Source organism: Adelges cooleyi, unplaced genomic scaffold, assembly GCF_023614345.1.
Source record: "Adelges cooleyi isolate 19-005CV unplaced genomic scaffold, UGA_ACOO_1.1 ACOO_flye_CR_arks_rails_tigmint_CR_PRNA_30, whole genome shotgun sequence".
Taxonomy (NCBI): domain Eukaryota; kingdom Metazoa; phylum Arthropoda; class Insecta; order Hemiptera; family Adelgidae; genus Adelges; species Adelges cooleyi.
The window spans coordinates 16,917,030-16,937,077 of record NW_026095971.1 but is presented as its reverse complement, the minus strand read 5'-3'; the positions used below and the strand labels follow the sequence as shown (position 1 = coordinate 16,937,077).

General features: G+C 34.0%; 1 protein-coding gene across 1 annotated transcript in view; it reads left to right on the top strand.

The window, feature by feature from the left end:
• The window catches only part of LOC126838871 (PAS domain-containing protein cky-1), a 100,771-nt gene that overhangs the window by 23,997 nt on the left and 56,726 nt on the right, over nucleotides 1-20,048 (top strand). The window contains exon 2 of the mRNA XM_050573636.1: nucleotides 4,105-4,286. Within this exon, the coding sequence (XP_050429593.1) occupies nucleotides 4,105-4,286 (182 nt within the window). The remainder of the gene's footprint in view (nucleotides 1-4,104; nucleotides 4,287-20,048) is intronic.

The window sequence follows — 20,048 nt, the reverse complement described above, 5'->3', positions numbered from 1 at the left end:
CACCTATAATATCGCCTACATATATATATATAATTCGTTTCACCTTTTTTCCAACATTAATATATTATTATTATTATATCTATATTTGTATAATTCTATACGTACCTCGATCTCGTATCTATACATCACACACATAGCCTTTATATTATCAAGTATAATACAGCCACATATATATTACATACATCCTTGTAAATACCTTTCTACACATATTTATTTATTTTATATCGTTTACATATTATTATTGTCATATAGGTGACCACACGCGAACACCGCTAGGCCTGACTCAAACCTATATCAACTGATGTGTTTTACTCTTACGTATAATTATTTTCGGCTACAACATAAGGTCGCACAATGATTTCCTTATGTTCTTTATACTCTATTAATCGCAAATACATACAAATGTAAGCAATAACAATAATTCTGTAGTCTATAATACGGTAAAATGCTAACCATCCCCTTTACTCGTTGATTGATATTTTATTGGCAATTGAACTGAAAAATATAACACGATGTTCAAAACATTTACTGTACAAATTACATTTTTATGTGATTTTTGCACATTTAATTTTTAATGTTCATCAATTTGTTTATTTTCTAAGACATTGCAAATATACTTTTCCCTTACAATAAATTATCATACATTTTCGGTTTTCCAAAAACCAGTAGTCGTCACTGTGTTTGAATAAGTAGATAAGAACCGCTTGTCTATCATTGTCTTAAAATATTGTCTTGTGCTAGTTATTGGTGTTATCACCTATCGGACAATACGAACATCAATATTAATTTTATGGGCTACAGGTTTTTGGATTTATTACAAAGTCATAGCTATAACAAATAGATTGATATAAATTAAAATATCAACCGCAAACATTTTTTAAAAATATTTATGGAATTTAAAACAATTGTTTCCATTTGACAAAACCAAATCTATACTTTTTGTACGTATAAGGGATACAAAAAAAGTAGTAAGTATTGCAAAATATAGTAAAATATTATGTACCTTCAAGCATAGAAAACAAAATCACTTTAAAAATATTCATATTTTTGGAGTAAATCAGTTTCTAACATAGATGGGACACTGTAATGCGTGTACGTCTTATATTATCTACGTGCGTTTAATTCGATGTTAATGTTTGCGTCAAAACTCTGTTGAACGATGTCGTAGATCATGTAATTATATATATTTTTTAAAGACACGTTGACGTATAGTCGAATAATGATCACTGCCGGCGCACTGCGGTTTACCATGGGAAATCACAATATTGTTTGAAGTCATAGTCGGCGCCGTCGTTTACTTACTCAGATATCAATCAAAACAAAACGTACACGGACACACAATGAATAAAGTCTTGTTGGTTGTATGCCGAATCCGATGTTTTAGAGTTATTATATAAACGTTCCACTACAATCGCTTGACCCATTTACTCTTGTGTTAACGGGACATTAATATAATACCTACTCCTATTCCATGTGTAATATCTGTACACTGGATAGTATAGTAGGTACTTCAGGGTCGGATGACGCGTTGACGGTTCGAGTACTTTAATTTATCAGCGCAATAATAACATTAAAAAATCGAGTGAAGTCAACGCATACGTCAATATTCTTATTAATATGTATTTAACGGGATTAAAACAAGACCGGGTCGTTTAAATGGTTATTTTGCTTTGAACTGATTTACATAAAATTTGGATGTAGAATGTAAGACCGCTGGCGGTACTATGACAGTGACGTTAGTAAGTGCATAGCGAATGTTATTGTACAATAATATGTATGACAATACCGTTGTAGAGAATAAAATAATATATTATATTTCTACACGGACACGAGGGAAGAAAAAAAGAGAATCGCCGACAGCTGCTGCTGCTCCGGACGACAAAAAGTGATAATAAATGTGCCGATTCGTTTTCTTATGAATAAGTTATAAGTACAAATGTCACTGGCATCAATGGGCCCAGGTTGTGATGACCATCGTCGTCGCATATAATAGTATCGCCGCGGCTGACATGGGTGTATATTTTATTAATAATAACATTAATACCTAGTATAATGTAATAAAAAAACAATCTCTTGAATAATTTCCTGTCTTACCCGACGGCGGTTATTCATCATTGTCAGTTCGGTGTCGTCGAATGTGTCGCCAATTATGTGTTAATATTATACGGTTAGAGCCGCGACGGTATATAACATCATATTATTATTATTGTGTTTGCCCGGCGGCAAATAGAATTGTGTGAATTTGCAATTTACATTCACACGAGTTCACTCGTCGGTTAACTACCGAAAAAAACATAAGTTCTAACAGTTTGTACATGTAGATTGTTTGTACAATATTTCAAAGCAAACACAAAATACCAGTTCTGGTCGTCTCATGACATCAGTATCAATATGTACTCAGTGGCCGGTAGGTAATGAACATTTCTCACGGATGCTTATGACTTCTGTCCATCATATATATATATATATATACAATTTTTTTTTTATCAATAAAAACATTCCATACGTCTTTGGATGTAAGTTTAAACCCGTTGCATTGATAACCGAAAAGTATATATGAGTGTAATATGCATATTTTACACTATATTAGACGTTGGTGCACAAGTCCTGTGCCGGCTCCTTGCAATAGTATACCGCAGGTTTAGTGTAAGCTCGACTGTTTTTAATGCTTAAGACTACACACTATGTATATTAAGCATTTGTATTTGTTGAGCTTGGTATATATTTTGTCTGTACTAATACTCAAAAACACTTTAAGATCGTTGTAAACCAGCTTCATTTTGGAATGCGTGTATTGCAACATAGAACGCGTCAAATCGGTACAAAAAAAAAACAGATTTTTTTTTTTTTAATAGATGGAAAATATTGTACTAGATTTTTGCTGTCCTGTATTATTTTTCGTTTTAATTAACCGATACGCGGTCGATCGTACTAAGGCATGTGTGATAGAATATTATCTTCTTACAATACATTATAATCGGCATTCGTTTCTAGACTACTTTCTTTTTCGATTATAATAATTTTTCGAAATATCAAATCGCAAACTCGTTATGTATACACTCTGATAAGCGGGGAAGGTACGGCGCCGGCGGCGGCATCGTCAGCTTTATCGTAGGCCATTAATCGATAACGGCCTATATATTGCAGTGGTGAGTGTGCGTGGGCGCACACAGGACACACCGCGAACAATTCCTCTACGATATATACATAATATATTATAATGTACATGGATATTACACTGCCGGAGGCGTCCTTAAGGATTTAATTAAGACACTGCCGCCACCGCCGTTGTCCTTGTAGCCTCGTATTTTTAGGCGATGTTGTTGACGGCCAAATTTCTATAATAATAAACTATTATGCTACATAGTGCGAATAATGTGCGAACTTCCGGACCAATTTGGTTTTTATTGTTTTGTTTTTTTATTATTATTAAACAGGGTTACAGTTCAAATTATGTCATCTTAAAACTATATCTTTGTAGAACGATAAAAAATGTTCTGTAGTAACTTTTTCGCAAGTATTTTTGCGCTATATTTTGCGTTTGCCAGAAAGAGTAGGGCCATTTACCATGTTGAGCGATCTCTTAACTCTTTAAGAATTGCCACCAAAGAATGGCAAGTTAAAAATGATAAAGTCAGCAAATTTATGAGATAAAAAAAAATATCAGATACAACTATACATGGGAAAATCAAAATAATAAGTAACTGCTCTATAACGATGTGTTTAGTTGACTATTTTATGTCTAATCACTTCTCATCAACGCAAAAATATAATATATATATGTAGGTATATAAGTAATTATCTATACTCAACTGCACTACCGCTAAAGGGCCATAACAAATGTGATTAATATACTGACCACCGCCAATATTGAGACATTAATTTATTTTTTACAATAACGATTCTTGGCATTCGAATTTTTCTGTATTAATGTTAGGACTTACTTTATACTTGAGTATACTCTTTGCATACTCAATACACTGGTGTTATAATATGAGTTGAGTTCTATCCGACAACTAGAGAGTCTCAAATCGATATTGACCTTAACACTGATATTATTATAATGCCAGACTCCGGGTAACACGTGACTTGTTTTGTTCTAAGGTTCGACGCGACCAAATCTACCAAAGGAGCGAGTAAACTCCGGAGGGACCTGATAAACGCGGAAATCGCCAACCTCCGGGATCTGTTACCACTTCCGCCGTCCACCCGGCAACGGCTGTCTCAACTGCAGCTGATGGCCCTGGTGTGCGTGTACGTCCGGAAAGCCAACTACTTCCAGCAAGGTACGTTTTTTTATAGAATTTATTAGAGAAAAATCCCATGCATGTGTGTGTGTGTGTGTGTGACACGGACACGGTGAAGAGAAGAAGAGTTATAAGAGTCACCGCCGCCACAATGGTCCGGTCGTAATTAATCAACGCGCGGTTTGACGCGACCGCGCGTCCGCCACCGATAAATCTTCCAACTGTAATGAGCCTTCACATTTCCATAGGCTGTATACTTACAAACACACACACACATATCCTGGTGCACCTGACCGACAGAGTCTTATGGGTAGAACTACGGCTTTGGTCTATTGATTTTTACGATCATCGCGCACCAATAAAATTCACTCGACGACTACCGTCGGTTCCTTTGCACACACACACACACACACACACCGAAGCCGACGCCGTCTTTTCCCTTACTTATTGCCGCTTAACTCATCGTCGTCAGTCCGTGCGTCCACAATGGTCGGGATTTAAGCGATTTATATTTCACTCATTAACGGTTAAACATCTAACAAAAAAAAAAAAAACCCGTTAGTACCGTTAAAATGATCAATAAAAGAACACACTACTCGTGTTACAATGTAAAAATAGGTCTAGTCACTACTCACTCAAGATACCGTCGTAGAGGTTAGGACCTATAAATGTTCACCGTTTGTTTTTTTTAAGCCCTTTGAGTCAATTAATGTTCTTGTGCCACTCGGCATTGCATAGTGAATATACCTCTTTTGTTCCTAAAATGAAAACTGTATGACATTCGTTTACATTGTCGTTAGTTTTTGCATTTTTAGTTTTTAGAAAAAATGTTCATAAAAATTAATTGATTTTTTAATTTTTAAAACGATGAAAATGTACAAAAACCCTAAATAAATTAAACTATATCACAATTTTATGATTGTGTTAAAACTGTCGTAGATTGAAATATTAATTTAATAATTTTCAAATGTATCCTATGTCTCAGTTTGCATGCTGAGGTTTCGGACCCATGCATTTATAGTGATAACTGATAGCCACTGTTCCACTGAGTATAGTTAAGACAGTGGAACGGTAACCATCGCTCTGAAGATGGACTCTACAATGTATTATAGTTGGAAAAAACAGAAAGCAAAATAATAGATAGGATAGTAGGACAAGTGAATTAGAGTAACATATTCGAAAATGAAAACGCTTTCAAGAAAAATACTTGCTGCGCTTACAATTACTATACAGTGTCAGTAAATAAAATCGGCTAAAACAATAATAATGATTGAACATTTGAAAAAAGGTTCGCTCACAAAGAGTAGATGTGATTTCCTTAACAGCAGATTTCATAAAATATTTTATGTAATTTCTTTAGAATAAATTATTAGTTCATTTTTGAAGTTATTATTACCAGCTCCATTTAAATAGCCGTTCTAACCGTAGGTGTTTTCTGAGGTTCATATTTGCATGTGGTTAAAATTAAATCCCAAACAGTCAATTCCCAATATAGTAATAATACGCTATTTGAATATGAAAATCTAATCGCATAGAGTGAATACCGTGGGAAATTTTTCGCTCGTTTCCTATTCCCCCCCCCCCAGACATCTCCGTTTAACTCTTCATGTATCATCAATTAAGTGTCATTACCGTTGCTCTAGGGTTGCTTGATGGTTCTTCGCTATTTATAATACAAACAGCGGCCCTATTATATTATAATATAGTCTATTCTACCACACACAGAGTGCAATGTGCATACATTATGTAGTACGGTTATAGCGGTGGTATACCTCAATAAAGCTAAGTATGTCAAACTTGACGGATAATAATTCTTAGAAATTCTGGGTGTAAGTATACTTTTAATACTTAATTTCAATTTGAAATTGATATTTTAAAGTTGTATTACCAACAGGAGTATGTTGCAAAAAGCACATATAGTAGAATAGCACACCTTTCTGTGATATTGTTACTTTTTTGGGAAATGTTTTCTTTGTACTATGTAAATATTAGACGTATATAAATGCCAAGCAATGTATTTTATAAGTAGCCCTACAAATGCAATACATTGTTTTGTATGTTAATACGAGAACAGTTAGCTCTTTACTAGGAGTTCAGGTTTAATTCAGGTGAGACGCATCCGCTCTTTATCGCTCACGCTTCTGGCAGTTAAATTATATATTCAGACTTATGCCGTGTATTTTGCATGCGATATCCTATTTAAAGATTTTTGTTGTTTGGTGCTTGTGTCGAATAGCCGGACAAGCGATACCTATAAGACGACCTTGCCCAAGCCACAAGCGGTTCCCACGCGGCCCACGCTTACTTGGACGCGCGTCTGACCGCCGACACGTATATAGTAAATACAATATACATAAGTATACATTTATATATATATATATATATTTACCTCGCACACATACAGTAGCCGTGTTCGTGTTTTTCTTTTACAACCCATTAGCAGCACCGTGGTGACGGCGGCGGAGGCGGAGGAGAATAGTATTATTATTTTACGGCCTTTTTTTCATCACTCTCTTATGTACCGTCGTTTATACCGCGTCCGTTTCGAATATTATACCTTAAATTATATTATTCCTATATTATTATAATATATATATATATACATATATCAATGTTATTTTTTATGGCGTCGTCGCCAGTCCGTAAAGCGTTTGATCGTGAGCCGATGACGAACCCGCGTGCCGCCCTTCTCCGAGTCGTTTGCGGTCGACCACAAGTATGCAAGTATGTAACGGGTACGGCGGTTTTATAACATACAGCGCGCACACATATACATATATGTATAAATTTTCTCGTCGAGATAAGAAAAAAATAAGAATTTCCACCCACTCGACGAGATTGTAGTGGCAACTGAGGAGATGCTAAAGAACATCATTACGGAACCGCTGTACTCCTAAATTAGCATTCACACAAACCCAAAGTTCACTAGCCATTATTCTTGTTTCGAATTTATTGTAAAAAAATTCTGTACTGTCTATTGAATGATTCGTCAATCGTTTGTAGTGTTAGTACCTCGCATTACGATAAAGCCTAAACTCACATAATATTATGTTGATGTTTTCTAAAAAAAAAAATTAAACACTAACATAACAGTTTATAATACTATTACATAGGTTTTTGGGGAAATAATGCCAAAGGCAATGGCCAAAATGTAATTATTAAAACAATTGTGAAGTATGGGAAATGTATTATTTAGACCCATCTTCCTTTTCTAACGCCTCTCTTCCCTGCCCTGTCCGTTAGTATATCCTATTTACCTTTTTTTAAAAACTATCTTCGCATGCCATCCATTACTCTAGTGCCATTTTTTTCTGTCTAAAACAATTTTAAACGATCAGACTATTATAATTTTGTTGCCAACGTCGCATAAAACAAATTTGGAATGGGATGTAGACCAATGATCAGATAGAAAGACCCTGACTAAAAATATGTATAATACTGGTAGACGAGAATGCAATAACAGGCTAGGCGTTGAATAGAGAAACACGGAGAAGCCTACTAGTGGCTGCGCAGGTCCTTAATATTGACCGTTAAGGTGTTGAAGAAGAAGAATTCGACCATGTTCAAATAAAGATGTAGAACGCGGTAATTTTCAGTAGAAAAAAATATACTTTTTTTAGGCGTTTTTCTCGATTTAACTTTTTAGTTAGACATTAGTCTTTTCATTGAACTTTTATTATATACATATGGGTAATAATTATTATAAATCATCATAACGTGTACGTGCACACTTTACATAAACATAATACCTATATGTGTAGGTATAAGCACTTGCCACTTAGACGCGTGTCTCGTGTGCCCGGACACGAGCTCGTGTTACGGCAGCAGTCACGATTCAATGGGCCACATGATTCCGAGTTTTTCCATAAATTCGGTGATGATATTGTTGACGGACACGAGCCACAAACTTTTACACTCTGAATAATAATCGTCCCCGTCGGCCGTCAAAAAAGAAAAACAATAGTTTAAGTACGTTTTTACTGCTATACAATAATGTACATGCCTGTATCATGACAATAGTACGATTATTAACCATTATAGATAATATTATAATATTATATATGCTAATGACGGTTGTTTTCGTATTGTACCTATATGGAATAAGTCAAAAGGATTTACAATAAATACCCAGGATATGAATGGTACACCGGTGTAATAATATAATAATAACGGTTCGACTACTGAATATCAATTTAAACTGGTTGTTTTTTCACTGATTCACTGATTTGTAGCATAATACATTGTGTATCGATAGATTCATAATTAACTGACAGATTTACACTCTTGTTATATGAACCTGACTGCAAACTGTGTAAAACTCTACATACCGGGTGATTGGTTAACTATAGACCAGTCAATAACTTAGATGATATTAGACTTTTTTTAGTTATTTTTTTTATACTTTATAGTTATTAGTTGAGACAAATTTAATATATTTTTGAAAAATATAACCCCATCCCTTATATGTTAAAACCGCATGAACTTAAGAATTTAAAATGGTAACGTATGTATTTTATTAACTTTTTAATTTAAGTAAAATTTCCTGTACATTTTTTTGGCTGGTCGGTAACCAGTTTTGGATAATTAGTTTTTAAATTATTCAATTTTAAAAGTTATGACGGGAAGGGAAGAGCGGTTGAGTAATGCGCGCAGATAAAAACATCTCTACTCTCCACCCTTCCTCCTGTCCTAAATTTTAAACTTTAATAACTTTGAAACTAATTATCCACAACTGGTTATCAACCAGTCAACTTATTCAGCAAATTATTCTTAATTGAAAAAGTTAATCAAATATGTACGTTACTATTTAAAAACCTCAAGTTTATAAGATTTTAATATATAAGGGACGGTGTTATAATTTAAAAAAACATTACATTTTTCCCAATTAATAACTATAAAATTATAAAAAAAAATAATTAAAACAAGTCTAATACCTTTTGAGTTGTTGACTGGTCCATAGTTAACCAATCACCCGGTACATATTAGTTGAGCTGTCGTAGCTGAGAGAGTATTTTTTACAGTAATATATATTTATGTACTTTTTTTCTATGTCTGCGTTTGCCTGTGATATTTTTTCATAAGGGGCTTATGAAAATGAGTGACTTTTTTCAAATTTTCCAGTAAAATTATATTATTATAAATACTGAAAACTCTACTCGATACAATGGTATAGGTTTTTTTCAAATCACTATTGTAATATTAAACAAGTAAATTTTTATAAACAGCAATAGCCAATAAGATAACTGTACCTAATATTAAAAAGTATCCTTTTTTAGTAATAATTCTGAGTTTGAGGCATCTATTTGAACATGGATAATAATTATTATTATTTAAATAGAATGCACCTAACAAACTAATAAATCATATACGTCAGATTATAACTTCGTTAAAATATTACTGCCAACTGAACGTTTGCTTTCGGTTAGGATGTGCGTGAGCCTTACAATATAATTGTTGTATTAACCAATAAAGAAATGTGGAAAGCAGACCATAACTCCATATTCAATGTAACACGCATTCAGTCCAACTTGGGTAGAACTAATAGAAGCGAGTGCAAAAATTCAAAAACGCCTGGGGACAGCAAAGTACGCGTGTATCTGTCAATATCAAATGACCGAACAGACAAACGGTTTACACGCATGTTTTGTCTTACACGCAACGCGATAGTTATGTGCAGCTAAAAACAATTAATACAAAATATTATACACTATTGAAATAGTTGCCTTTTCAATAGAGTCAATGTTTAGTTGACTAATGGAGAAAAAACTGTTCTACCGATTCTGTTTAGTTGTATAAAGACATATTATTTGCTTTTAAAAATTCGGAGAATTAATCCTCTTCGTCTCTTGCAATGGTCCGACGTTTATACGCTAGAAGTTTTTTTGTATGTCTCAGTTAATTTTAGATTATATTAGAACTATACTTGTTACGTACCATTATAGTTGTGTAAACAACTGTATAGATTGTATCAACGGCTGTGTTTTCCTCTGATAAGTATTGTAATATCATAATATGTATTAATTTTAAAAACTGAGTAATTTTTTACAAAAAAATCTACTGAATCCGACAAAATAATATTGTCCTGCGAGGACAGCGTTTTTCACAGGATAAAATTCACGCGACGATTATGGCGGTGGAAAAAAAATAATATACCTAATATGTCTTCATCGGCAAGTCTCCGCCGTTTGATGGATGATGGTTTGGCCCGTGTTTGATTCGATAATGACCGACCTAATGACCGTGTAAGCCTCGGGGAAATGGTAGAGCAAAAAAAAAAAAAAACATAATAATAAAAAAAACGGTCTAATTGAATAAGAAGATAATTATGCCGTCTCGAGCAAACATCGCCGTCATCGTCTCCTCGTCTGATAATAATAGTTGTGCTCCGAATACACCGCGGCATATACGACAATGATAATAATAATAATAAATATGATTAGAAAAAAAAAGTTATTATATTTTTTATATACATAGATGGGTTTTTGGCAATGTCATGCCGTTCATTGATTAGTCGACCATTTTACTAAAAAAGTCCATTTCACGCCCACCGCTTCTTATTTATATGTATAATACAGCAATAGAAGGTACCTACTTGAGTTGCTCGCACATAATATATATTATGACACATAACAAGGCCGAAACTCGTTACCGAAAATAAACCATATCACCATTGTTGTTAAATTTGAGTTCCCGTTTCAGTCAAGTTTTATTTGTCATTAGTCAATTGTACAATCGACTAAATACACTGCGGTGTGCCATACAAATCTAATAAACTACTGGGCCTTAAATATAGGATACAAGAAATTGCTTAGGTTCTGACCAACACCTAAATTTGTAGGGTAATACCGACATTTAAAAAACTTTATTCCTTTTTCATTAATTTAAAGAAAAACGACCTTAAAATTGAACATTTTTTTTTCACGTTTCACTTTGTGAACAAATATTTAAAAAATAGTCAGTACAATATTATAATTAATAATATGCCGATACAATCTTTCAACAATGGACAATTGAAATGCGGTAACATAGACGCGACGGCAGCTGACGATAGGCTTAAAGACGCAGGGTTGAAAGAACCGAAACTTTCTTGTTGAATACTCTGCTGCGAAGTAATAGGGCCAATAAGACTAAAACATTACATCAAGTATAAAATGTAGAATTTGTTTTATAGTTAATTTGTTTACTTCCAAATATTTATGACACACGCCTCAAAAATACCATACATAATATATTATGTTCCATTAGCGAACAGCCTCTACGATTGATATTTTTTTTTTCGCTTTCTATGGACAAATTTAACCGGTATATATTTTTTTTGAAGGCGTTATACGTTTGTTTTTCCAACAGCTTCGTCTCGGCCGACATATTTAAAAATTATAATCTTGTAAGCACTGTGTAAGCGTTCGTGTCGATACAAGTAATTTTTGTGTACAATGTAATATAAGCCGTTTTTTTTTTGTACAATTAGTTGATTTTTTTTCAAATAAAATCCATTATATTTTAATCATAGCGGCCAAGCATTATATGTTCAGAACCGGTCGCGTGTTTTGTGTCTCGTATAGTCGCCCGTTTGCGGGGCCAATACCACTTTATAACGCGGAGGAGCGCATGTCGTTAAAAGGGTACAATACAGTATATATTATTACTGTGTATAATATATTTATACTGAACACATCTAAATCGTCTCCCGGTCGATTTATGAGCTCGTACAAGCAGAAATAATATATCATATGGCGCTATAACGAAAATAATATATTAGATATAACTTAACGCAGTGAACAAATCCGTGAACGGCGACATCATCGTTGTAATTTATTTAAACACCGGTGGTAGGACGTGTACCGTATATTATAGCCGGTATGTACATTATAATATTATGACTGCGCAGCAATTAGCTTAAAAAAAAAAACCATAGTGTTTAACCGAAAAACATACCTACCATCCACAACTACAATATCCATTAGCGTATAGGACCCCACTCCCCCCACCCAGATGCGATTAATAAAAATCGTTTTGTCCGCAGCTGTATTGCTGATGATAACGTTATACAATACACACACACACTGGCGCTGACAACATTACACAACTTATCTTATACTTGGGTGGCGTCTACCAAGCATACTCGCTGAAGACCTCCGCCGGTTCTACTCATCTCCCGTGTTATTATATTATATGCAAATACACATTTGCGATCAACCCCTTTTCACAGCGTCCAGCGCTAAAACTCTATAATATTATAGAAGAGCAGAACAACTATAAAAAAAAAAATGAGGAATAAAAATACACACAATAACATATTGTTCGTTATCCGCACCGATCTCGTATATACCTACTATGTACAATAATAATAATATACTCTTCACCCCTCGATGCCCGAACACAATAAAGGTGAATTATTTTTTTCTCCAATATTTATTATTATTTTTATATACTTATTTTATTTACCGTGCACTATGCCCGTCGTCGACGTTACCATTTACATACAATGGACCGTCGTCCCGGTCAGTACTATCAGCTATGTAAGCTTATAAGCACAAATATATATATATATATATATACCTAAGTACACTATGTATACCGATTTAATATTACACAGCTTAACGATTTTATTTCCACCGGAGGTGCCGGTTTCGCTGTTCTCCAGCCTCGGGGCCGTAAATGAAACAATAATTAAATTCTATATAATATAATGAGCAACGATATATTATTATTATTATTGTTATCAACCTGGTACGCTATATTATGTTGTAAAGACCACTCTTTTTGGCGTCGGTTAACTATTTATTAAGAAAACCACCGATTTCAATTTACCCGAAAACCTATAGCGCCTTTTTAAGTCTCATCCAACACAACCGGGTACGACACGAGTCCTAATAAAGGTCAAGGAAACAATTATTACTATATACTATCGTCGTTGGATCATCCGGTTGTTGTGTACAGATAAGAAACGGAGAAGACATACTACTATAATATGTAATGTGTATAGTGTATACATTACATATTATTATAAAGGTAGTTAAGTATACATCTACCGATAGTGTAAACCGCGCACAACCGGGATTACATGTAAATATCGTACACTGTGTTGTCTTCTTCTTCAGATATCGTGTATTCCGGCAATATGTAACCGCGGTGTTATCGCGTAGATAGATATTGCACGTTTTACAGCATCCTAAGGCAGGGTAGAGCATAGCATAAAAAAAAATAGGTACACACTGCGAACATTATTGTCGCGGTAATGATGAGATATTCGCCCGATACTCATGGGAAACTCTCGATGGTTTACTCACTTAACCGTTCAATATTATTAGCAAGAGTGATCCAACGTCGTTGCAGAGATAAGAATATAATATTGGGCGAAGTCAAAAAATGCCGGTTCGATGAGGGAAGCAAATTCGGTAAACCGTATGACAAAAATAAGTCAATTAAGTGAAGCTATTAGCTAAAGAATGTTCTCATTCTTTTAACGTATGTAGCTTAAATCGTTTTTGGCATAGTTATTATTTCTGAACTTTCATGTTTTAATATGAGTAAAACTAAAAAGCGATTTTCCATATTGTGCCACGGTCGCCTGGTATGTAACTTTTAAAATATGAAATTAACACGTTTTCTTTTATGAAAATCACTTAATCGCCGGGTGGTGAAACTTAAGTTCAATTGAAAATTGTACCTGCAATACACCGCCATTTGCCACGCGACTAATTCGGAATTCCAGTGATTCGCTCGACCGTGTCCGTCACCTATGACATATTATTATACTTGATGCCCGGCGTTTGAATGCATAACGTCATGCCCTCGACCGTGTACTGTGATAATTTTATAGTAACGACAACAGAAACAAAAGACATATTATTATTATATCATTTTCTGCCCGTACAACACAAAGCTGAGTGAATACTTTACATAGGTAGGTACACCAGCACTTTGATATGAACATTAGCGATTTTCTCTTAACCCTTCCGTGTCGACGTCGTGTCCTAGGGGTCGTGCGAAAATAAGTAAAAAAAAAGGAAAAGAGTTTCCACCAAACGTCACACACACACACGTCCGGTCAGTGCATATTATTACATTATAACATTATAGTTTCGTGTATTTAATGGGTTTCCGAAAAGAATTTTTGGTGACCTCGTGTCAGCGCAGAGTAAAAAAATGAAAACGATAATGATATCTACCTACCTCCTAGAAAAAAAAAAAAATAACAATAATGAGGACGAGAACGGGGAAAAAACCGGTCGTTAAATATTTCCACAGTGAAAATCCCATATGTGAACAGTGTACACTGCTGGAATGAAAATAACTGGCGAGGAAGGGGAAGGGAGAGAGAGACAGAGGGGGAGATAATAACGTAGGGGCGGTACCGACTAGGTGGAAATATTGTGTTGTTACCGTTCCGTTACTCTGTACATATACACAAGTGTGTGTGTATATTTTATAATGTGTGCCGTACGGTATAGGTATATAGGTACATATTCGTGTAATATACATATTTTACTCGGCCGCGCATTCCTCATCTCAACAGAGACAATAATAATACTTACTCCTGGTACGATATTATTGTAATACGATTCCGGGGTAGATATATATATATATATACATGTATGTATTTTTATGTGTTGTCTATCGGATCGCAGTGTGCTGCGGTATGCTATCATAATATACAAGTATTATACCCAGTTGTAGGCGGATTATTATGCTCGCATGATTAGGAGTATCGTCGCGGTTCCCTCCCGTCTTACCGTCTCTTCTGATAATCTTATAATATGGTAAATCGATTCTCGATCCGGTCTCGTCCAAAAATATAATTATTATTACAACAATAACTGTAGATTGATATTGTGCAATCGCGGTGTACGCAACAATATCAGCTATAATGTAGAATAATATACATACATACATAAATTGGCCGTAGTAAAATATAGGCAAACCCCATTATCTGGGCGCATAATATACCCAGACACCGCAGTGTTCCATCGGCAGATAAATTCCTATAATATAATATTATAATCTACCAAACAACGATTCGATACGAGTTATCTGTTAAATATATACATATATGTAGGTATATGTATAGTCTTAGACTGTATATAATAGAATTTACCGGCGCGACGTTGAAAGTAAAAATATTATTTAAGTATAGCTTGTATTATTATTATTATGTTGTGAGCTTGTGGCGTTTGAAGGAAACTCGGATCTACCTATAATAAAATTATTGGCATGATGAAATTTCAACCGTATAGTAATTTTAGATGGAACTTACCCGCGAATTACTATTATAATACTATGTTATTACGGTAATTTTTTTTACAAGGACATTTTATTTTTTGCGATAGTCGCCTCCGATTAAATCTCATAACGCACAGATGATTTTTTCTTGGTTTTTTTTTTGTTTAAATTTAATTTTACTTATCATTTTAATTTCTATTTATATAGTATTATGTTAAAACTAAACTCTCTCTCTAGCAATATAAAAAACACCATGAGATTTTAGACTATTTTTTCTTTAAATTGAAGAAGGATGCTGTGAGATCATCAATGATGACAACGACATATTCACAGGGCGAAAGTTAGGGATTTCTGGAGTATTGTTTTGGAACAGTGATGATAATATATACCAGCTGGATAAAAATGCATACTGTAGATAGATGGTGTCAATACCTTATTGATATTGATACAAGTGAATAAGTACATTCCAAACTGGAAAAACAACACGCGGAGAGAAGGAACTCGAGACAAGTTTGCCTAGTTGATCAAAAATGTATAATCAAATTATAGACGAGCATTTTCTAAAATCGATATGTAAACCAGTCTGTAAATTTGTTAACACTTTACGAAGATTGTTAACATTAACACAGAACAAACGCAGAAGGGAAACTTAGGCCGGGACTGATAAATGTGCCTAGGATTTTACAATGGATTTTGCGATTTTGAATGTATATTTTTTTTTACTTGAAGAGAAGCTGAGAGAGGAAGTTAAATGTGTATAATAAATCCCGTGCGGCCGGAAGTGTTTCATAATACCTATTCGAGTATACACGGTCTCTTATGTCCACCGCGTGTGTCCTCCGGTCGGTGGTTTCATATAATAACAACAACGTGTAACTGGTATAAGTATATGTACACAGTGCACAGTGTACAACATAACGGAACAACAATATAATCTGATGATGGATGTCGAATCCATCGAGACAGCTAGTTACATAAGGAAAACAAAACGATTTTGCCGCACGCTTATGTGTTTATTTTCGGGGGTTGACGTGGACTTGACGCAGGGTCAGAGGTCGGTCGCACTGCCTAAAAGGGAACCCTATGGGGGGGGGGGGAGACTCTGATTTACATTTAAATTGGTGATCGCACGTGTTGGCCACCGAGCAGCATTGATCTCTGCTGTATATTATACCGTCGATACTTTTCCATTGACTTTATATATAATATTATAATATACTACCCATCTTATCTCGGCGGATTGAACGATTGCGGTGGCTTTTCGTTATTATACCTATATGTATAATTAAACAAAATTCGTTTATAACGCTATACGAGTATCGGTAGGTAGGTAGGTACCGTGTATAATGTATGTAAGTGTTATATTATTATTATTATTGTTCCTATACTATATAGAGAGGAAATGAGTTACCGGTTGGAAATCGCACGCGCTAGCCTATACATGTTATTATTATTATTATAACGCGTACCTATACGTATATTATATGCCGCGGCCGCTAAATTAATAATTGAAATAACGCGATCACTAATTAATTAACGGATAAATAAGAAGGCGTACCCGTCGGTCGTATGGCCTGCATACGTGATTTGCTTTATAATTAGAAAAAAAAAAGTCATCCCGACCGAGAGAAAATGATTGTATAGGTACATCAACAATCTCGTCCGAGTCCGGAACGGGTTTTTGACGTTAGTCCTCAGCTACGAGGACATAATAATATCTTGTAATCGGTAACGTTCCAAAAACTCCTCACCGCACCATTGCCGTTGCAATATTTCAACTTATGTAGCACCCAAAACTTTAAAAACAAAAACTACAATAGCCGGAGAAAAGTAAGATAAAATTTCTAACAAGTGACATATGGTCAGTACATAAGAACTAAAGTGTATAAGCACACGCATAGAGAGGCAACGTTTACTTACTAGATGAATGGATATACTCCTGGAAAAATAACTTATAATAACGAAATATCTACGGCCACTACGATAGTAGACATGTTTAATAAGCAATTTAAAATTAGCAAACAGTAGTTTTTGTAATTGCTTAGTAAATATTTTCGAAGCAGATCAGTTTTCAAGTATATCATTTTTATCTTTATTATATCAATTTTTTTTTTATTTTACAATTAAACCTATTTTCACATAATGAGGAAGGGCGTTGAAAATTTGTTTGAAAAAATGTTTTGCTGCTTAGGTGGACGGCAACTTTAAAAAAGAACCACTGGTATAAAATGTACTGTATGTAGTAAAAAAAAGATTATCACTAAGAATGAGTTCTTACAACTTTTTACAGGCAAACGAGACATTTTAAGTTTTACAAAACATATAAAGTTTTAATGAATAACTAATTGCATCGAGTATATATGTATAATCTACACTCAATACTAATTCTCAATATTGTTATTTGGATTTTTTTAGATTTTTGAAAAATTAAAGTTACAGTTTTTTGTTAACTTTAAAACAACGAATTAATATATACAAAATAAGTGCACATCACAGTATAACATGGTACTATATACCATGTTATACTGTGCGTTATTAGTAATCGAAAAATCGTCGCCATCATGCCAAAAAGTGACCAAGTGTTAAAACGTGACCATGCGCTTTTATGTATAAGTGACTTATTTTTTAAATAAATAATTTGAACATACTTATTAATTTTTCACTTGCTCATTTTTAACTCATAGTCACTTTTGACATGGGGCGACGAAATATAGTAAGATGTTTCTGTGATAATTCAATTTTTTTAGGACTTATTCTAAATTCCTTTTTTTGGAACCAACATATTTTATTTACCTAACCGTATTCTTTAGGATACGTAGGTATATATGTAGCATGTGTATATGAGGTTTCTAGTTTTATATTTAATACATATATTTTTGTTGGTACCAATAAACATGGAAACTGTGCCATATCCTGAACATACATAGTTCCAACGCATTAGCCACCGCGTATCTCCGCCTAACCACTTGGTCACGCATTTGTCAAAAATTAACCGTTAGACCAATCCGGTCGGAAGACCGCCATTTCTTCGTTACGGTTTAGTCCGACGACGACATGTTGTATAGGTAAATGACGGTGCTCACTGTTCTATTGTGTGAATTAGAAGAACAATGATGGCGGCCAAAATTAACTGTAGCGAAACCGAAAAATAAACCAATACCTAATAGCTGTGGTTTAACTTGTATTACTATTCACTATTCAAAATATTATATTGTTGGACCTACTATAACAATGGTTAATACTTAATATAGGGATACAATGATACATGGTTGGAATAACTGGAATAAATAGTCGGGCGGTTAATTTTTAATTAAAGCAGTTTTAGATTTTGTTGTGTTCCGATTTTAACTATAATATTATATAATTTTCGGTTATCTGAATTTAGTGATCCATTATATTTAATCATATTACAACCATATATAACTTTTAATAGAATATGGATGGATTTATTGATGCAAAATCATGATTCATGGAAGTTTACAGTTTAAACTTTGGATGATAGCTTATAGTTTCGTCGATACTTAACTGTGAATAGTATAGTTGGTAAGTGACAACTGTATAGTGTAAAGTCACATAATCTAAAACTGCTACCCGTCGATGAATAATTTTTGTTAGTGAACAGTCCAGTCTGTGTCTTGTTAGTGTTATTTTCTTGCAATCTTATAGTAGTTTATTTATTTCTTTCTGATTTGCGTATAATCGTACCTTTTTTTTAAAAAATAGTTCATTTTTGCACATAATTATTGTTTTACACTGTCCTTGTAATACATATTTTAATTTGTCATAATCTGGGATATTCCGCTCTTAATTATTGAGGACAATTTAATCATAAAATCATAAATCATAAGAGATGCACGATGTCTCATAATATATACCTAAGATTAATTGGACCGGATTTAATCGCATTGGCAGCACATAATAATATATTATAGCACTTTCAGACGCCGCTTCGCTGGATGGTGTAGCCTGCACCTGTATTCAAAGCAGTAATAGCAATATTATTAATTATTATATTAACTTACTCGCATTTAAGGCTGTAATGTTTCATTGCATCGCTTTACGATTGCACATAAATGGCATAGATTTTTAAATTATAATCTGATACATCATATATATAGACATACTATTTCCTTTGCTTTGTAATCCTCTATTTTCGGCTCACACGGTGCAAACAATGATTTCATTTTTATATTCGAAAAATTACTGGCTGAGTGAAACCAACTTAAGACGAGGTAATGGTGTGGGAGTGAGCTGATAACTGCATATTATCTTGGACAGTACAATCAGTTTTTACAGTACATTAGACTGTATTAATTTTTTAAAAAATATATATTTATTTTATTTTTGTATTTGCCATCAGGCGCTATTAATGTACATAAAATTGCACACAGACAGAATACCATGTTGTTATATTTTCGATACTACTTACAAGTACTATTAAATGATTATATGTTCAATAGTTATTTTTATATACATAGTCTCCATTGGTTTCTGGACCGGGTGAAAGAGAACGAGACTTTAAGAACACTGATAAAATTATTATAACATATTAACTCTCTTCCGATAGACGCGAAGGGG